The sequence below is a fragment of the Entelurus aequoreus genome, linkage group LG09, assembly GCF_033978785.1.
Source record: "Entelurus aequoreus isolate RoL-2023_Sb linkage group LG09, RoL_Eaeq_v1.1, whole genome shotgun sequence".
In the NCBI taxonomy this organism is placed as follows: Eukaryota; Metazoa; Chordata; class Actinopteri; order Syngnathiformes; family Syngnathidae; genus Entelurus; species Entelurus aequoreus.
Genome location: NC_084739.1, coordinates 58,516,707 through 58,538,868, shown reverse-complemented (window position 1 = coordinate 58,538,868; position 22,162 = coordinate 58,516,707). Strand labels below are relative to the sequence as shown.

The following is a 22,162-nucleotide window of genomic DNA, read 5'->3' as shown; positions in this document are numbered from 1 at the left end:
AGCAATTAGCCACAACTACAAGACAGCACTTACTCATGATGCACTAATGAGGGTTACACTGAGCAAGGTTGCATTCACAAACCCCCGGAATTATGAGCATCAGCATTACTACACAAAAGTATTTTTTTTATGTTCGGTATTTCTTTAATAATTATTTGTTTTTGATTGTATTAATTATTTTTGAATGTACTTCTTAGTTGTCATTTAATTTATATACTTGAAGTTTTTAAATTTAAGGTTATTTATTTATTTATTTTTTACAACAATTTGCAGGTTTTCTATTTTTAAGTACGGGTTCAGACATGGTTTAAGCGACGGCACTGTTTTTGAAATACCGATTTGGCACAAGTATTGCTTAAAATGGAAACAATGCTCATCCCTAGTGACCATATAGGAGACACTTTCTCAGACAATGGAACGTTTGCCCGTATATGCTGAGTTAGGTTAAAATATGAGGCTACAGATGAGACCAACCATATTTTTTAGTCATACACACAAGACAATATTAAACCGCATTCTTCTCGTCCCTCTTTAAAACTCAGATAGATGATGATGCAACAGAAGATGAAGACGAAAAAGAAGAGTCGGAGGATGAGGATGAAGTTGGGTCATTTCATGGTGACCACATTCAGGAGTTTTCAACTACATCCTTAGCCAAGCAGCTGGCTGAGCGTCTAAAAGCTGAAGTCCGTAAAATGCTGCTGGACCTGGGAAGAATTTTTGCCATTAGCCTGCTTGCTTTGGCTGGTAGGACCTGCATAAGACATCACACTTGTAACAAGATGCTAACCCAGGGGTGTCCAAACTTTTTATAATGTCCAAATGTTTGTGTATGTATATATATATATGTATGTACTGTATGTGGTTTTTCTACCATGGACCATATTCATACATTGAATCAGATCAAAGAAAAATGCCAAGAATACAACAAACCACTTTGTATGGCCTTCACAGACTATGAAAAAGCATTTGATTCGGTGGAGACACAGTCGGTTCTAAAAGCTCTGCAAGATCAAGGAATTCATCATAAGTACATTAACTTACTCAAGGACATCTACACAAACTGCACTACCACAGTTACGCTGCACAAACCAAGCGAGAAAATCCACATAAAGAAGGGTGTCCGACAAGGCGATACAATTTCGCCTAAACTGTTTACAGCTTGTTTGGAAGGCATATTTCGCTCTCTGGAGTGGGAGGATAAAGGAGTTGATATCAACGGAGACAAATTTAATCATCTGAGATTTGCAGATGACATTGTTGTCTTGGGAGAGCAAATCAGTGAAGTGGAAGATATGCTTAAAGACCTTGCAAATGCCAGCAAATGTTGTGGATTGAAAATGAATATGAAAAAAACAAAAGTTATGGCAAATTCCATTGTACCTCATGGACCTGTGACTGTTAATGGAAATGAAATTGATGAAGTTAATGAATATATCTATCTGGGGCAGAGATTTAGCCTGAAAGAAAAGAGTCAAGAACAGGAGATAGGGAGGAGAATCAGATTGGGCTGGTGCCAATATGGAAAACTGAGCAACATCATGAGAGGAGAAATACCGTTAAGCCTAAAAAGAAAGGTCTTTAATCAATGCGTGTTACCAACCATGACATATGGAGCTGAAACCTGGGCATTGTCAAATAAAATGGAAAAGAAAATAGCAGCAGCACAACACAACATGGAAAGAAATATGCTCGGAATCACATATAAAGACAGAAAAACAAATGAATGGGTGAGAAAACAAACGCAAGTCCAAGACATTATGAGAACTATCAAATTCAGTAAGTGGAAGTGGGCTGGACATATCAGTAGAACAGATAATAGATGGACTTCCCTAATGACATCATGGAGACCCATGGATGGGAGCAGAAATAGAGGAAGACCAAGAGTGAGATGGCGAGATGAGATAGACAAATATTGGGGAACAGTGCAGTGGCAGGGAGCAGCTAGAGATCGTTCACTATGGCAGAAACATGCTGAGGCTTTCGTCCAGCAGTGGACTGACAATGGCTGATGATGATGATGATGTACTGTATGTATGTATGTATAATTGGATATACATATAAATGTATGTATAAGTAGATATACATACTGTATATATGTATGTATAATTAGATAAAGCATTTGAATAAATCTAAATCATCTAAATCCCTACACTAACTGTAGAAATCAGTGACACACACACATGGCTGTCTACTTCAGTGGTGTAGACTTTACTGAACCAACTGCGCATGCTCCGAACATACATACACAACTACGGATGCCCTTAAGGGACATCCACTACACCTCCCCTTCTCCAATGTACAACAAGGATTGAACAATCATTGCAATGTATTTATAAGTAAGCATCACAATTTATAATTAATCAACCTAACACCCTATGAAGGCATTATGTATGAGAATTGCATAACAAATTCCTTACCATCCTCATTTCTCCCTGAGAAAGAAAAAAACAAAACAAAACAAACTTACAATCAAACAGTAATTGCCTTTTTAGGCTTCAACATTACACAAGGTGCGTTTCGTTATGTTCTGTCCTTTCACGAGACATAGTCTTTAAGCCACCCCGGTGGCTTTACCTGCCGTCTTGGAGCATCTCTTGCTTTTGGTGTCTGGGTTACCTGCTCTCTGATTGGTGTACCTGGTGTTGCTTCCCTCTCTGTTCTGTGTTCCTTTTGTGGGGTTGGTGGCTCTTGTTGAGCCGACTGTGGCTGGAGCTGTGGCTCAGGGAGAGCCTGAAGGTGAGCCCTGTTTCTCCTCACCTCCTCTGCTCCAGTGTCGACCACGTAGGAGCGTGGCGTGTCGGCCTTCCTGATCACTGTAGCTGTTTGTTTTGAGGGAGATATCCATGCCTAGAAACCTTCTCACATCTGCTACATTTTGTGGAGTAGGCATGTCTGTGATAGCTCTGACTTTCTCAGGGTCTGGTGCAATGCCCTCGCCTCTGATTTTGTGTCCCACAAACACTAACTCTGGCTGTGCGAATGCACATTTTTCTGGAGAGCACCGCTGTCAGCCTCACATCATGCTGTTCCCGGTCCACCCCACACACCAATATGTCGTCAGCATGACAAACAACCCCTGTCAGTCCTTCTAAGAGCTGCGACATGCGGCGTTGAAAGTGTTCTGGCCCTGAGCTGATTTCATTTGGTAGGACATTGAAACAAAAGCGGCCATAGGGGGTTACAAATGTAAGTTCTCTGCTTTCTTCTGCCAAGGGAATCTGCCAAAAACCAGACCGGGCATCCAGCTTGGTGAATACCTTTGCTCCGTCTAACTGTGCCAGTGACTGCTCTACTGATGGCAACATGTGCCTCTCCCTACATACTGCCTCATTAAATCTGGTCAGATCCACGCAGATTCAGATTTTCCCATTTGGTTTAACTACGGGCACCATGCCTGCACACCACGCTGTTGGCCTTTGTACCCTCGAAATGACCCCCATGTTTTCCATCCTCTCTAACTCTTCCTTTACTTTCTCTGTCAGAGGAATCGGCACCCTGCGTAGTGTAGTGAGTGCATAGGGCCTCGCATACTCCTTCAATCGAATGCTGTTATCCCCGTCGAGCCTACCTAGACCAGCAAACACCGTGGGAAACCTGTTTTTAAATGTTTCCCCTGGATCCTCTACTTCATCTACTCGCTCCACCAGCCGCAGGGCCTCTAAGGCTGGGAGGACCAGTAGGGGTCTGACCAATGAGTCCACCACGAACACGGGCTGGGTGACTGTTCCATTTTTACTCTTAAGCTGACATGTTACCTGCCCAGTGACTTGTAGTACAGTGTTATTAGGGCCATATAGTCTCTTGGTTGTTTGCATCAAGGGGCCATCTCTGCTGTATCTATACAGATTGATGGGGATCGCGGTGACCGCTGCACCTGTGTCAATTTTGAAGGAGATTACCTCTCCATTAAGTCCAATGTCTGTGTGCCAGCCTGAGTTTTGCCCTCTTACCTCCCCCATAAAGAAGGTATCCTGTTGTAGTTTGTCCTGTACTTCATGCACAGGCTGCATGGAACGACACACAGCGGCAAAATGTCCTCGTTTGCGGCACTTCCTGCATTCCGCATTGTTAGCTGGGCACTCCTTCCAATTATGGGGGCCCCTTCCACATTTCTGACATCTCTCTGAACTACTTACAGTCTCCGTTTGTCTCGATCTCGCCTGGCCGTGCTGTTTGTGTCCCTGCATTTCCTGTCTTCTGAATGGACGTGAGATAGCATCAACCTCTCTTCTCTTCTGCCTGTGGAAACTCACCCCGCATCACAGCCTGTTGCTGTTTAACAGGGGAAGTTGGGAGAGTGGCCGTGCCAGCAATCTGAGGGTTACTGGTTCAATCCCCACCTTCTACCATCCTAGTCACATCCGTTGTGTCCTTGAGCAAGACACTTCACCCTTGCTCCTGCTGGGCCTGGTTAGCGCCGTTCATGGCAGCTCCCGCCATCAGTGTGTGAATGTGTGTGTGTGAATGGGTGAATGTGGAAAATAGTGTCAAAGCGCTTTGAGTTCCTTAAAAAAAGGTAGAAAAGCGCTATACAAGTACGACCCATTTACCATTTACCATTTAACCGCCTCTGACTGTTTAACCTGGCTTAAGGCTTTTTGTAAGGTTAAATCAGCATCAAATTGTAATTTTTCAGACAGAGCGATATTCCTTATCCCTACTACTATGCGGTCATGTATTAACTCCTCCCGAAGCACTCCAAAGTTACAGTGTTCAGCCAGTTTATGTATTGTTGTTATAAAGCTATCTGCCAACTTACCAGGCTCCTGTTTCCGTACATTAAACTGTGCGCGCTCGAATATGACATTGTGTCTCCCAACAAAATAATCACCAAAACTTTTTATCACCGCAGCATTGTTCTGTTTCTGATCCAATGTCAATTGAGAAGCATCCAAAATGTTCTCCGCATCCTCTCCCATTTCTTGTCCAGTCCTGACGCCACTCGATACCTCTCGAATCTTTTGCTCCATCTCGGCCATTTCTTCCCGTCTACCCAGTCAAACTTTTCTGGCGGGCTAACTTGAAAGTTGTTTCCATGGGCGGGAAGCGCCGGTGTATTGCCTTCACTCATTGTGATAGCTAACTTGGGAACTAACTTCACTCGTACTAATAAAACAAAAAACACTACCTTTCGCCGTCGGTATGTCTTTATGTGTTTTCTCTGACACATTTAATAACTTGGCGCGGTTGTTTTGACGTTTCTGACACCATGTAGAAATCAGTGACACACACACGGCTGTCCACTTCAGTGGTGTAGACTCTACTGAACCAACTGCGCATGCTCCGAACATGCATACACAACTACGGATGCCCATAAGGGACATCCACTACACTAACTACATAACAGTATAAAGAAAATTGCAGTAGCTTGTAGTAACAATTTTAAGACAACTCAGTGTGCTCAACTGTGAGAGTGCGTGTGTGCTGATAAAGTTGATTGGTGTTAGCAATGATTTAAGTCTGCATATTAATTTAACACTAAATTTAAGAGGGAAGTTTGCCAAACATATGTATGTAAAAACACATTACAACCCACGATAAAGCCGAATTTTTGTGTGAAATCACCAATACACTCTGTCATACAGGCCCACACGCGTACTATGATCGTACATACTGCCAATAAAAGATGTAGGATTTAAATTATTTTGCATTATACCCATCATGCTTTGTAGTAGAAAATGGATGGTTGCTTTGTAATTTTGCATGCATTGGGTTTGGTGCTTATTTTTACAATATCCACTCAATTCAATGGGCAGGTGAATTGCGTGGCACGTTTATGTTGACTTGATGTGTTGTTTTTTTTAATTTAATCGTGCTTTGGGCAGGAACGGTTGTTTGGATTGCTACATATAAGTTGATGCAATGCTCCATTACCATTAATATAACACACACTGTCATTGACTATCAGTACCCACATTGGCCTGAAGAGGAGGATACATGTGTAGTGGAATAACTTTTTTACTATTAAAAAAATTGTAAAAAATGCCCTGCAGATGCTGGCGGCCCGCACATGGCCCACGGGCCGTAGTTTGGACACCCCTGTGCTAAATGAAGCGTAGGCAATGTGTTTTAATTAGTTACTATTTGCTCAGTTGTGCACATAGGCCTGTTGACCGATCTTTTGACCTAAATGTTCATAATACAGTGGTACTTCAACTTACGAGCTCAATTGGTTCTATGACCGAGTATTCCAAATCAGTGCAGCTTATTGAAATTAAATCAAATCAATTTAATCCGTTTTTGACCCCCCCAAAACACCACAATTTTAATACGTAATCTGACTTTCAATAAGAAAAACAAATTTGTATGTCGAACCAAACAATAAAATGTACCACACACAACTTCAGTAGTTTTATTAAGTAATGTAATAATAATGTAGAGCATTCACCTCTTCCAGAAGCCTGGCAAGGACTTCAAAATAATTTTTTGTCTGTTCTGATTGACGTCTTTCCGTCACATTAGACCCTACATGGACAATGTACAGAGTTACTGAAGAGGGAAGGCAAGACCGCAATGTGGATCACTTTAAGCAGCGAGTAAAAAAAAGCTGTTATTCCGAGTTATGCTATCTCCCACAACCAGAGTAGTGAGGGAGAAGAGTGGATATGGCCGGCTCGTAGCACGGCGGAGCGACAGAACGCCTGGACACTGCATCCCGAAGAAGCTTCAGGCATGGGCAGGAAGCAGAGCCGTGTCATATACACTATGTACATGACACTATGTACATGACTATGCACATGTTCACTCCAAGAGTGTGCAAAACAGAATGATAAAATATATATACACAATAACTACATATAAACCTGCTTGATGCTTCGGAAAGTTGCTGGGGATCAATTTTGGTTCAGATCAGGTAGAGGTTGAGCTGAGCCATGATTTTATGGCAGTTTTAAAATTTAGTAGGGAAGTTCAAATTTTAAGTAGAATGCATTTTTTTCTCCCATGAGTCTTGAATTTGGGGGGTACGAGGTCTGAGGAACTCCCTCTCGTGTAGTACCTGTGAGCATCACTTACTCTGGTGAAATAGCTATAAGCTATATATAAGCTATAAGCTAATGCCAACGAGTAAAACCAGATGTTTATGGTCGAATCTTACGGTTATCACTGTGGCATTCGCTATGCCAGCTAACAGCGGGGAGGTTAGTAACTCAAATGTATGCAACTTAAAGAATAACAAAAAGCAAACAGACAGCTCATATAAAAAATAAAAAAGATAGTTGACGTAACACTGTATCTAAGGAAAAGGTTGACAGGAAGCTGATAAGAAGTGACTTGTTTTTAATTACCTGCTTTCTGTTTTCTGCAGGAATCACATTGCCTTCCGCTTTCTCAGCTGTCTACTTCCTGCTTTTTATTGGTGTGAGCACATGGTGGTCATGTCACTTTCCAATTAGTCAACTGGGTTTCAATGCTCTGTGTGTGATGGTGGGCTTCTTCACTGCTGGCCACATTGTTTGTCTGTACCTATACCAGTGTCTCTTGGCCCAGGCTCTTTTCCCCCCAAACAGCCTGTGGGCGAGGTAAGAGTTCTATTTGTGTTCTATTGATAACTTAATGAGAGGAAAATCTTGGTTTACTTCCACCTTCCTTTGATCAACTTGTTCAATCTAATCCACTGTATTTAAATAGCACATATAAAAAAACAATAACAGTTAAAACACACATTTAGAAGCAGGATAAAACTAATGACAGTCAAGTGTAAAAAAAAACATTTAATTAAAAAGAGAATAAATACATAAAAGAAAAGAAAATAGACTAAGATCACACAAAGCTCATGCTGGTTTAAAATAAAATATGTTTTAAGACGTGATTTAAAACTTATTAAAGAGGTAGACGTCGGAAAAACCTGCTCCAGAGTCACAGCAGAAAATGCACGATCTCCTCTGGATTCTAACCGGGTTTTTGGGAGGTCAGGGAGAAATTGATCAGCTGACCTCAGAGACCTTGTGGGGGTGTATAATTTTAAAAGATCTAAATAAATCACATTTTAAAATGGATTCTAAAATGAACTGGGATGCTCAAATGGGGGTAATATGCTCATGTTTTTTGTGCCAGTTAAAATGCGAGCAGTAGCATTTTGGACTAACTGCAATCAAGCGAGTGAGGCCTGGTTCATTCCAACATAGAGTGAGTTGCAGTAGTCCAAATATGATTAAATAAAAGCACGATTTACCCGCTCAAAATTGTTAAAAGATAAAACTGATTTAATTGTTTAATTGTTCAAAGCAAATTCCTTACCAACATCAGCATACTTTGCCATGGTGTCTGGTATGTACCTTGGTTTCAAGGTCACGGGTCGGTTCATTTTTGGTATAATGAATAATACAGGGTGCCCGAAGAAGTGGGCAAATATTTATTCTCTGCCTTAGTGCGCATGCTAGCTAAGGAGTATCCGAGTCCTCATGTTTATGCTGTGGCTATATTTAATGTAAGTGCTTCATCATTATTCTGGCAAAAATCCACAAGAATCATCCAGAGAGGCGCTGTAATACTCTGAGTCACATATTAGATCATGCTAACAACGCTAGCTTGATTAGAAGTACGCATTAAAACAGTACTATCAAACATGTGATAGTAGTTATATTGTAAAACTTACAAGCGTTGCTTGGATTGGTGAAGGAAGAAACGATACGAATAGAAATGCTATGGACGACGAAGAAGACGAAACGGCAGTTGTACTTCCAGTTCACGGCACTAAACAGAATTAAATACTGTAAAGGTTCAACTCGCAGCACCGGCAGAGAGCAAACTTGTCCAAATGATTGCGCCATAGCACGAACAATAACATACCTTTTTATGAAAACTATTTGTTGAATACAAAAAATTATGGCTGTTAGCTAATGCATCAATTCGCGGCACCATTTTATAAGCCTCAGGTTTCAAAGCATAGGAAAAAAGTAGCGGCCTTAAGTCCGGAAAATACAGTAATATTGAAGGGAGAAGTCCGGCCCTTTGGTCGTTCGCATTCTGGAAATGTGGACCTTAGAACAATTTAGTCGTATAGCCCTGCTATAGAATGAACCTCTCATTAGCGTCAAACGGTCATTTGCATTATTTGTTCTTACAATTAATTAATCTGCTTCTTCCAAACTCTCTCCTTCTTTTTTTTGTTCCTGCCAAGACTCTTTGGTCTAAAGGACATTATCAAACCAGGGAACTGCTCTTCACTCTATGATTTCAACCTTAATGCTGAATACGACTGGCCAGTTTATGTCAACCCAGGAATACTCTTCCTTCTCTACATTACCTCAGCAACGGTTTTGAAGACGGGTCATGGAACACCTCACCAGGTATTTTGCTTTGCATGGCTGGCTGAAAGATATAATGAATATTGAGATCTGTTTTCAGCCATTACACCAGTAAATCTATCGCTCTTTAAACGTTAAAGGAGTGTTTAAATATTAGTAACAACAGTTTGAGTTTGAGTTTATTTCGAACATGCAAGCATACAACATGATACATCACAATTTCCAGTTTCTCTTTTCAACACGTTCGAAAAGGAGTAGGAAGAAGCAGAGCTTATTTAATCCTAGCCCTTTTCTTTACATAACAGTTGCTAAAACTTTTTGTTCACTTCCTGTTCACAATTTATTCACAATAAACTCCATAAGTAATCACAATAAAAATAAATAAATAAATAATAGTAAGAATTTAATAATAATAATTGGTGAAGTAAGTCATATTTCATATGATGAGATAAGTAAGATTACTTTAAGAATGAATGAATGAATGGATGGATGAAATAAATTGAGAATGTTTATCATGGTTCTTCTTCTTTGTACTTTGTAAACACTTTAAGTTTGAAGAGTTTCTTGAAGTGGATCATATTAGTACATTGTTTGATTGCTTTGCTTAATCCATTCCATAATTTAATTCCACATACTGATATACTGAAGGTCTTAAGTGTTGTACGTGCAAACAAATGTTTTAAATTACGTTTTTCTCTAAGATTACCGGTATATTTCTCCTCTTTTTTTGAGAAGAATTGTTGTATATTCTTGGGTAGCAGGTTATAGTTTGCTTTGTGCATAATTTTAGCTGTTTGCAAATTCACTATGTCGTGGAATTTCAGTAATTTTGATTCAATAAATAAAGGGTTTGTATGTTCTCTATATCCAACATTATGTATTATTCTAACTGATCTTTTTTGTAACACCGTTAATGAATGAAGTGTACTTTTGTAATTATTTCCCCATATTTCTACACAGTAGCTCAGAAAAGGTTAACACTAGCGAGCAGTAGAGAATATGAAGGGATTTTTGGTCTAGAACATGTTTTGCTTGATTCATTATTGACGTGTTTCTTGCAACTTTATGTTGTATATTTTTTACGTGAGATTTCCAGTTCAATTTATCATCAATCATTATACCTAGAAATATGGTTTCATTTACTCTTTCAATTTCTATTCCGTCTATTTGTATTTGTGTTTGACTTTCTCTTCTACTGTTACCAAATAGCATTATTTTAGTTTTACTAAGATTCAACGATAGTCTGTTGTACTACTGTTTTTTACAGTAGTAACAATTTTTGGTCAACCAACCTATCCAGTTAGTCTTAAACCTCTTTTTTATACACAACTTTCATCGATGACATAGCAGATAAGCCTTTTTTTTTTTTTTTTTTTACACAGAAAATTTAAATGTGTGACAACGTCAGCAGGTGTTTAGTGTGACATACATACGGGCTTAGTTACATCATTATGAGCTAAAAGAGTTCACGATATAATGCTTAAAACACAATGGAAAGTTAACCTTATATTGGCAAAGGTTCCTAATGGCCCTATCAATACAGTATGTCTATGTATTTAATTTGACATCATTTAGTCTTTTTGTTGTCCAATGTGCTTTACGTTGTTGTTAATAAAATACGGCAGAACCTGCTTATCTCGACGCCCCTTGGACTGGCTGACTAACGTTGACATAAATGTTTTTTATAAATGAAGGTGTTTTTTTTTTATTTTTACGTTTTCATCAATTCTTATGTTTCTGCATGATATTATTGCAACATACACACCATACACAACCATATTGTGTATGGTTCTCAGCTGTGATTTAGGAGTTAGTCATTATGGGGCAGTGGTGTTTATCAATCAATCAATCAATCAAAGTTTACTTATATAGCCCTAAATCACGAGTGTCTCAAAGGGCTGCACAAGCCACAACGACATCCTTGGCTCAGATCCCACATCAGGGCAAGAAAAAACTCAAACCCAATGGGATGACAATGACAAACCTTGGAGGGGACTGCAGATGTCGGGACCCCACTTTAGCTCTTGCTAGTAAGTGCAAGCCCAAACGCGAGCAAGTGTTGAGTCAGACGCTTTGTACTGTGGAGGCCTCTTGCTCTAAGCGTAAGGTATTCGGTGCAGATTTGTAGATACCATTAAAAGACCGATTTCTGCACAGTCAGCCTGCCTCAGTGTCATTACAATAAGAGAGCTGCTGCAGTATTTTCTTTTTATGTCTTGACTACGTTGACAACTAAAAAAGCATTAGGAGAGTGCAGACCTCCGCTAGGCCCTATCTCTCAATAGCAAAGAATCTTTAAAAAAAAAAAAATGCTGAATCCAGACGGTGATCTAGATCACCCCCAAATGTAATCACTTGTTCCTTATCCCAGTGTTACTAGTGTACCGTGAGATACAGTCTGGTGTGCTGTGGGAGATTATGTAATTTCATCTAAATGGGTTAAAAATATTTTTTGCAAACCAGTAATCATAATCCGCAAAGGTGCCGTTGTTGAGTGTCTGTGCTGTCTAGAGCTCGGCAGAGTAACCGTGTAATACTATTCCATATCAGTAGGTGGCAGCAGGTAGCTAATTGCTTTGTAGATGTCTGGAACGACGACGATGGTTTGCAGGTAAAAAGGTATCTAACGCTTAAACCGAAAATAAACAAAAGGCAAGTGCCACTAAGAAAAGGCATTGAAGTTTAGGGATGGCTATGCAAAACGAAGCTAAAACTGAACTGGCTACAAAGTAAACAAAAACAGAATGCTGGACGACAGCAAAGACTTACAGCCTGTGGAGCAGACGGTGTCCACAAAGTACATCCGTACATGACAATCACCACCAAAATAGGAGCGCAAGACAAGAACTAAAACACTACACACAGGAAAACACCAAAAAAAATCAAAATTAGTCACGGCATGATGTGACAGGTCGTGACAGTACACCGACTTCGAGACAAGAGCTATAGTGATGCCTTGTTAGTTATGGTTTGAATTCATATCCAATAATTGCGAGAACTACTTTTTACTGTCAATATCGGCTGCTGAGTTTAATTTTTTTATGTTTTCTGCTGGTGGTGTGCCTCTGGATTTTTTCAATGAAAAAAATGTGCCTTTGCTCAGAAAAGGTTGAAAAACACTGCCTTATCCAATTTTCGGAAAGTTACATCAGAATATATCCAAACATTTTTGAGCTATTTTGCTAACTAACAGACAGTCAGACAGACAGACAAACAAACCCCGGCGGATCGAAAAATCGGCATGTTCGTGTGCGTTTTTGTTTTGTTTGTCTGTTGCTTCCAAACAGTGCAAGAGGGTTCACTCTTTGCATCTCTGTCTGCACCTGGTTATATAGCGGAATGAAATAAACAGAGTAAACCATCTTGTCAGTCATCCACTCTTTATGTCTTTTCGGGTAAAGGTGGGGCCGCTTCCATACACAGAGTAGTGCAGCTTTGTCATGTAAATGTAATGTCACATAGTAGAAAGGATCCAATGTTCTGGCGAGACATGCTTCCCATTGGAAGCCATGCAGCCTCTGCATCTGCGTATAAATCCAAGGAATGCTGAAATGTAATAGCGCAGTAAAGGACTCCTTCACGCGAGTACACTCGTTACACTAAACAACGCTATTTAGGGCCCAAGCAGCAGAGCAAGCATCGCAAGTGTACCTGCTCTGTTTAAGGGCCCGAGCAATGGAGCAAGCTGTGTTTTTTTCTTCTATACATTAGGACACCTTTTTGAGGTCCTTAACATGCATGAAAAGTTCCCATATTTTGCAGGCACGTCTGGTATGGCGGATAATTTAATATTTGTGGGGTTCCAAAAATGAAATTTCTAAATTGCCTCTCTAGCGCCACCTTTAAAATTAGAACAATTTAGCCCCTCCTACCAGTTTCACCTATCGACACAAAAATGGCAGAAGTCCATCATAACAGGACGCACAGAAAAGTCTCAGGAACTCATACCTGAAAACAAACAGGAAATCGGCCATCTTTGTTTTTGTCTTCCATTTTTTGATGAAAGAAAGGAGTCGTACTTTAACTAACGACCACTTTGGCCAAATGAGTCCCGGTTAAAATTACAGATACTACACATATAGGCGATGATAAATTGAGAACAAATTTTTCCTACGCAATAAGATGTGGCCATGGTATGGCACAGAACATTGGCCTGTTGGACTTTGGCCAATTTTCAGCGGGGAAAAAAAGGGTCATAATTTTAGGAACTCCTCCTAGAGACTTGGTCTTGATGAGTCGTGGTTAAAATTACAGATACTACACACACAGGTGATGATAAATTGCAAACAAATTTTGACTATGCCATAATATGTGGGCGTGGCATGGCGCCAAACATTGCTCTGATGATTTGCCACAAAAAACAAAACATCAGTAACTCAGCTCCACAAATTCAGATCTTGATCTTATTTGGTAGGAATGATGATGATGACACTCTGAAGTGCCTTAGCTGCGAAAACTGCCACAAAAAACGAAACGTCAGTAACTCGGCTCCACAAATTCAGATCTTGATCTTATTTGGTAGGAATGATGATGATGACACTCTGAAGTGCCTTAGCTGCGAAAACTGCCCCACGCCATCACTAATCCCTCATTTCTGCTCGTCATCTGATCAAAGACAAATACTGAACTGATGGGTGACAATAAATTGAGAAACAATGTTTTGCAAATGACAGGATGTGGGCATGGCAGGCCGCCTAACTGTGATTTGATGGTTCGCCACAAAACGTGAATAACTCAGCTCCACAAGTTCAGATCTTGACCGTAATTGATGCAAGTGATAATGAAGACACCGTTAAGTGCTATGTGGGTCAGTACTTATTTGTAGTCTTTCGTTAGGTGCGAAGCCTGGCGGCAAAAACCGCTCTGAGCCATCTCCATTCAAACCGGTATTACATCACCATATGTGATCAGACACAGATATCAAACTGTTGGGCGATGATAAATTGTGAATAAATATTATCCAAAATATATTATATTATATTAATACTATCCAATATTATCCACCTCTAGTAACGATTGTACTCACGTGAAATATTACTTCTATACCCCATTACATTTCCGCGTTCCTTGGATTCATAAGCATGCGCACAGCATGGGGAGCATGTCTCACCAGAACACCGGTTATGCCCCAAAATATAATCACATGTTACTTGTCCCATTTCTGACATTTCCTGGAAGTTCAATCAAAATCTGCATAGCCCAATACCTTTGTGAGTTATGTAGCTAATTAACTAACAAGGGACCGACAGACAAACCCCAACAAAAAATACATGACCTCCTGGTGGAGGGATAAAGCTATCATATACGTGGTATTCGAATGGTGGCTAACAATCTAAAAAAAGATTATATGTAAAAATGTAATGTAGAATCAGGTTTCTTGATTTTATTTTTAATCTTATTTTAACCTGAACAGGAAGCCACTGTGCAATTGTTAATTATTGTAACTAGACAATAGTTATGGTTTGGCTTAGCGATCATGAGGAAGTTGACAATTAATGGTAAATGGGTTATACTTGTATAGCGCTTTTCTACCTTCAAGGCACTCAAAGTGCTTTGACACTATTTCCACATTCACCCATCACACGCACATTCACACACTGATGGCGGGAGCTGCCATGCAAGGCGCTAACCACGACCCATCAGGAGCAAGGGTGAATTGTGTAGCTCAAGGTCACAACGGTCGTGACTAGGGTGGTAGAAGCCGGGGATCGAACCAAGAACCCTCAGGTTGCCGTCCTCCTATACTATAACACGTTGACATATGCTGAACCATTTTCATAGATATATCGTTATCAATATCGACCTTGTGTGTCGACATCGACTCAATGTGGCTCTTTTTAATAATAATAACACTGTGGACCTGGATTTAATGTGTCTTTTGACACAGACGGTGTTGGCGACTTAAGACGGTTCCACTACTCTTGCACTATAACTTGTGTTATCTAATACAAAAATGATGTACTCCATTTTTAATTATTTTCGATATTGAGCAGAATATATGAATAAAAAGAAATTTCCACAGACAGTTTTCAAAATCAAGTCACTCATGTTGAATCATTCTATTTCTGCCTAATACAAGATAATTCCAGAATGCCACCCAGAAATGTATGATTCATGTACAGTTTCAAAAGTAAATCAGCTTCTAGGTTGACCCGAGCTGGACTAGCAAACACTGAAAGTTGAATGGTGGAATGATAACAGGAATTATTTTATTAAAATCACATACATGTCACATACAGGTAGACCCATTTCGCAGAGGACATTTATTCCTAAATGCTACATCAGATTTGCATAAAGTCTTGGAATACAATTGTAAATCTCATATGTCTAACAGTTAAATTACCTTTTACGAAAAGAAAGGTAACGAGCGCCTCACATATTAATTTTAGTTTTTTTTTTTAATAGATTTTTACAGTGCTTTTACATATTGCTAGTTTAAACATGTATTGAAAATTTGAACGGAGGCTAGGTCGATTTTAAATTTTAAATAAATCCCCCTTTTCCTTATAGAAAGAGGAGAACCAGAAGCCCAAACATGCAAACGAGCTGGAAGAGGAGATGGTCGAGTTAAGATCATGGAATCAAAAGACGGACAACTGTTCAAATGACACACAGGTGGCGTGTTGTGTGTCGTGTTCTAAACAATTCACTATGGTATTGTGTTGTCATTGGACTATTAAACTCCACAAAATTAAATATTACAGTGTAATAATGTGGCAACCATGAAAAGAGCTTGTTTTCAATTGTAGCCAAGTTGCATGTGTAGTGTGGAGATCTGCTTGGCATTTGAATCTATTAATGATATAGTTCAGGCTTTAGGCAATAATTAATATTATCTCATTTGTTCTCATTGGAAAAATATGCACACTCTTTTCTGATTATTGAAACAGGTAAATTGGATTTGTATGGATATATTTATTTATTTGGGTTTCTCAGGGCATTCAATCGATTGCAACTGGACTGTTTGGTTTGTCTGAGAAGACGTTTTGCCTCTCAACCAAGGATGCTTCATCAGTTCATGCTCATAGATTTAGATTGGTCAGATCTAATCTAATGGCTGGTGCCAAAAACAACTATATTTATCCTCCATTGCCATGAGGGTGTGTCTGGACAAGGATAATTCCGCCCGATCATAGTGAGAAAAACAACTTTTGAGATGCAAACAAGCAATCCTACTGTCAATGCCAATGACAGTCATTAAGTGAAATTTCCCCTCGCGAGCATCGAGGTATTGTGTGGCAGAGCGATCGTTGTGGATCGACCGCTATCAGCCTAAAATATTTTGAATCATCCATGTTAGCATTCCAATCAGTTGTAAACAAATGGCACAAAAGAGCATCTGTGACCAGAATGCTTCTAACTCCTGTTACTTGTTGGAGGCTAAATTGCAGAGTCTTGGGAATGGTTGAAAGGACAGTGTTGTATCTGGGACTGTGGGCCAAACAAATAGAGCAGTGGTTCTTAACCTTGTTGGAGGTACCGAACCCCACCGGTTTCATATGCGCATTCACCGAACCCTTCTTTAGTGAAAAATATATATATATTTTTTTTCAAATTCAAGACAAAGTTATGTTTTTTTTTTAACTGGTGCTCAAAATTAACCATGCATGAACATCACCTTGTTCAAAGAACAAAACCAACACAGTACTTGAACTCACAACAAATTACACACCTGAAAACCAGTGTGACTTCTGCTGTTGCCGTATCCATAATACGACGATAGGGAGAAGTTTGTATTTACACGATAAGTCGGGTGTGTCTTGACCTCCGCGGCAGAGGCTCCACCGAACCCCTGAGGCAGACTCACCGAACCCCTAGGGTTCGATCGAACCCAGGTTAAGAACCACTGAAATAGAGCATAAGCATTTGAGGGAAGCCTTCAAAACCTCTGGTTACCCCAACTGGTCGTTTGTGAAAACAAGAACAAAGTGGATGAGGAGGAAAAAGGTGACAGATGCAAAAATATTGTCATTCCATATGTATCAGGTCTATCTGAGAAACTAAGAATATTTTTTAACTAACACAACATCGCAGTACACTTCAAACCAGGCAACACCCTGACTCGTGCATCCTAAAGACCGGACCCCAAACCCACAAAAATAATCTGGTGTATGCCAGGCCTATCCAACTGGCGAACCGCGGGCCACATTTGGCCCACCAAAGCTTTTCATTTGGCCTGCCGAACACCACCCAAATAGGCTTGATGAAACCATTTAAACGAGAATTGCTCATGTGTGCAATACTCCCACCACCAAAGGCATATGTGACACAATGTAGCGGTAGAAGAAGACTATTAATTCAACCCTTAAAAAAATCAAAAGAAATTGCAAGAATTTGACTTTAAACAACGACTAGACAACAAAGTATGAATATTGTGCTGCGAGCAAGTGCTTGAGTCATTGTTTCCTATCGGACATTTTAAGCGACGGACACAGTGTTCCGGACCAGCAACAACGGTAGAAATCCACGTATAAGCTTCGTCACAAAAGTTGGTCAAATCTTCGTCAATAGATTTTGTTTAGTTTGTTTTGTATTGAAATTGCTGACTTTCTGATGTCTTTTTTATTTGGGGTCATGTTAGTTGTCTGAGAGTAACTCTGGCGATTAAAGCTTGTTTAATGCATGTAGCGCAAAATTTGACCAGTAGAGAGCAATAACGCTACACCTTAGGTTTAATTGTGTGCAATGGGGATGTTGTTTTGCTTCTGCGTACACATCTGTAGTTTATTGTGTGAATGTATTAACAACATTAAACATTCTGTTTTGTTTATGTAAAATACAAAATGGACTTTATACTTGGTAATGTTTATTGTATGTTTATTTTCAATCCAACAAACCTAATTGAAGGAAGATGTGTAAAAAAATAAAACTAAGGAAAGACAATAATTCTAAAGAAGGAACATCAAGCCTCCACAAAACCTCTGGAGCTTCTGTTTCTTCATTCTGTTTACTAGCAGCAAATGCGTAGCAAGGGCAGAATAATATATTTATTGACAGTGCAGTGTGAAAACTGACGTGTTCACTTTATAATTAAGTAAACAGTCTCAAAGGAACATAACCTGTATAGGCACTTTCTGATGAAACATTCAAATTTTGATGCTCAGCCCCTGAGCCCTTTGGCTCCTGAAACTGCGGTCCTCTTCATGATCCAGTTGAATAGCCACGCTTTATGCTATCCAGTGTAATGATGAATGCACTGATTAATATATTGGGGAAATAAAACAACCAACCAACCACTAAGTCGACGTATGGCACAGCATAGACGGGCAAACTCTTCAGGTCAAGACTCAGCTGTCTACCTGCACCTAAAGGAAAAACAGCACTCCTTTGAGAACAAAACTGTACAGACTCTGGACAGAGAGTACAGATGGTACCCTGAATAGAGGAGGTGGTCTGTGACACCACCTATCTCCCACATACAACACTTTCAACCATTCCTAAAAGACTTTTGCGATTAACCCTACAACAAATAACAGGAGTTAGAAACATTCTGGTTACAGATGCTCCAGTTTGCCATTTGTTTACAACTGATTGGAATGCTAACGTGGGTGATTCTGAAATGTTTGGTGGTTAGTGGTCGATCCACAGCGATTGTTCTGCCACATAAAACCTCAATGCTAATGAGGGGAAATTACACTTCAACGACTGTCGTTGGCATTGACAGTAAATAAATAATAATGATAAATGGGTTATACTTGTATAGCGCTTTTCTACCTTCAAGGTACTCAAAGCGCTTTGACAGTATTTCCACATTCACCCATTCACACACACATTCACACACTGATAGGATTACTTGTTTGCATTCCAACAGTTGTTTATCTCACTACGATAGGGAAAAACCATCCTTGCAATGGAGTATAAATATTGGGGGTTTTGGCACCAGCCGCTACACTAGATCTGACCAATCTAAGTCTTTGAGCATTAACTGACAAAGCCTACTCGGATGAGAGGCAGAAGGTCTTCTAAGACTAACCAAACAGTCCAGTTGTGATTGATTAAATGCCCTAAGAATACAATGACCTGAACGAATGAGAACATCCGTAGACATTTATTACGGGGTTATGTATTATAATGTGTTGTATTTACAATGTTATTATGTGTTCCTTTTTCTGTGCTACAGCATATGCTCTTGTGTGCGGAGACTGACACTGTGGTTGAAGGAAGTCTACCAGAACTTGGTATGTATTTTTTGCATTTATTTTAAGAGTATGTGCCATTTATTGAAGGACATTGAAAAAACAGAGCATAGTAAGATCACAAAAACTCCACATCAAGATTCAAGTGGTCACGTGTGGGATACTGTAGTACAGTAGTTCTCAAACTTTTTGTCACCAAGTACCATCTCAGAAAAAACTTGGCCCTCCAAGTACCACCATAATGACCAACCTTAAAATACAGTAGCGTAGTAGGCTCAGGTTTTCATTAAAAACAAGGCAGAGGTTTTATTTAACACATATATTTTATATTTTTGGCCATTGTAATGTACACACAAATCACAAACATCATCAACAATGGAACTCCATATACAGTACATATTTACAGACTTCTCTGGCATGCCACAGTTTGAGAATCCCTGCTGTAGTGAATTACCTCCCCATAGAATTTGCTGAATTTCTGAGGATATGAACTGTTATTATAGAAGTTGTCACCAGTAGAGAGTGACACAGGTGTTAAGGTGGTAATGCAGTTTTGCACTGTTCTATACTATATTGCTTGTATTTTACTGACGTCACAACCAGCTCACATCCTATTCATTAGATATGCGTGGTGGTCAAGCTAGCGATGTTCTCTATGGGTACTAAGCTCCATTTAGCCTTTCTTGAAGAAAAAAAAGCCCTATGCTTGTGTTATTTTTGACTGTACAAATCGTGAAAAGGGTAAACGTTTCTTTAGAGTTCCTCGAGAGGTAATCAAAAAGGGCGGAAGAGTGCAATGTTTTTGGAAACTACGACGACAATAGTGGCTCTCGAATATAGCACTCCAGTCCAAGGAGCAGAGTCAAAGAACACACATGTTTGCAGTGACCACTTCGTTAAAGGTTATTTTTTATATGCTTTACTCATTTAGTTTTTCCCATTAAAATATTATCTTGATATTGTTGTATCTTAATTTTTAACAAAGTCAGGGTCAATGTTACTTTGTCAGGAAAGGTACTTCTACGTCTCCCCTTTTGTACACAAATAAGTCAAAGTACATATGACTACAGTAAATCAATGGCAAGGATGTGGTAGCAGTTTGTTGACATGGATGTGTCTTCGTAAGAAAGTAGAATCATGAAATGCAACCTTACCCGAGCAAAAACGATGCATATTTAGTCTTGATAGAGTCTTGGTACCAATTTCCTTGACCCAGCCACACACAAATAAGTTGTAGACGTCCATGCTTTTTAAAGTTTTCATCTGTTTTGTCGTGTATAATGATGTCTGGAGCACACAATAGTTTAATATGTCTGGGAACTCAACCGACGTATAATCAGTGGTATCACGCGACAAATCTTTTTTTGATAAAGTATAGGGATCTATTCCATTGCCAAGTTAGATGTTTTGCTCGTATCTGCTTTTTGCAGAAAGATCTAGGCCCCTTGCATACTCAGATAGTTTGTGCGCTGCTTGCTGTACAACAGCCATCTTGGCTTGGTTGACCACCACTGCTTTTCACTTCCGGGAAGAAGTCAAGTGTCAAAATAAAAGCAATTGGCTAAATTGGGGCCCTAAGCAGAATTTTACTTGAAAGCCCACATGTAATCCATCGGACCACCCTGAGACAACAAATTGTCAATTTATTTTTTATTGTCTTGTTATTAATCTGTCTTGTAAGTGGTCATGCAAAGAGAAAAAGTGGTCAAAAGACAAATAAGCCTGGGCCAACAACAAATGTTGCTCAATGATAAATGTATCTACAAATTATTGCCGATAAAAAATATTACTGCCAATAGTACTTGGAGAGAAAATTAACCACACATGTAATGATAATACATAATAATAATGCAAGTATAGCCTTTCAAATGCGATTAACGTGTATATATATATATATATATATATATATATATATATATATATATATATATATATATATATATATATATATATATATATATATATATATATATATATACTGTGTATATATATATATATATATATATATATATATATATATATATATATATATATATATATATATATATATATATATATATATATATATATATATATATATATATATGTGTATGTGTGTGTATGTATAGAGGCCATATTCTTTTAACCCAATGTGGCCCATAAGGCAAAACGTGGTATAGACGTTCAACCCGCAGTTTGCAAACTCGTCCAAAAGATGGCGTCGTAGTACAAACTACACACGTTTTCAGTGTATATTCCGAACTAACCCGGTTTTGATCCGCATTGATAATTAAAGTCCACATAAAGTCCACAGGACAGCACGAAGTGCATGACAAAGGGTCCATGCCTTTTTTCAAGAGGAGAGAAATTGAAGCTTGGTTGAGCGTCTGCGGGAGGCGGCCAGATTCAAACGATTCATTGTACTTGTCCAATAATAGGGGGGCTAGTTTATGCCAAAAAAAATTATAAATTCGGCAGGATAGCCATCTGATCCTGAGGAGTTTCTGTTTTGTAGTGATATTGTTGCAACATTTCATTCCGCAGCAGTTATTGGTCTCACTAATTCAACCAAGGGGATGTCCAGATTGGCTAAACAATTATCAAGCTCAAGAGACGCATAGAAATTCCTGAATACATTATTGATCTCAAAATCATCCGTCCCTATACCTGAATCGGATTGAGTCTGCGTAATATAATGGTATGCTGACATCTGGCGTAGTTGGTGAGCTAATAGTTCACCTGCTTTATCACCAAGCTCATAAAACTGAGATCTTGAATGTAGTATTTGTTCAGTAG

The 22,162-nt window shown here is 39.2% G+C and overlaps 1 protein-coding gene across 1 annotated transcript in view; it reads left to right on the top strand.

Moving 5' to 3' along the window:
• Positions 1-22,162, top strand: part of piezo1 (piezo type mechanosensitive ion channel component 1 (Er blood group)) — a 200,316-nt gene that overhangs the window by 65,425 nt on the left and 112,729 nt on the right. The window contains exons 5-9 of the mRNA XM_062059009.1: positions 543-747; positions 7,310-7,523; positions 9,125-9,293; positions 15,762-15,866; positions 19,372-19,429. Of these exons, the coding sequence (XP_061914993.1) occupies positions 543-747; positions 7,310-7,523; positions 9,125-9,293; positions 15,762-15,866; positions 19,372-19,429 (751 nt within the window). The remainder of the gene's footprint in view (positions 1-542; positions 748-7,309; positions 7,524-9,124; positions 9,294-15,761; positions 15,867-19,371; positions 19,430-22,162) is intronic.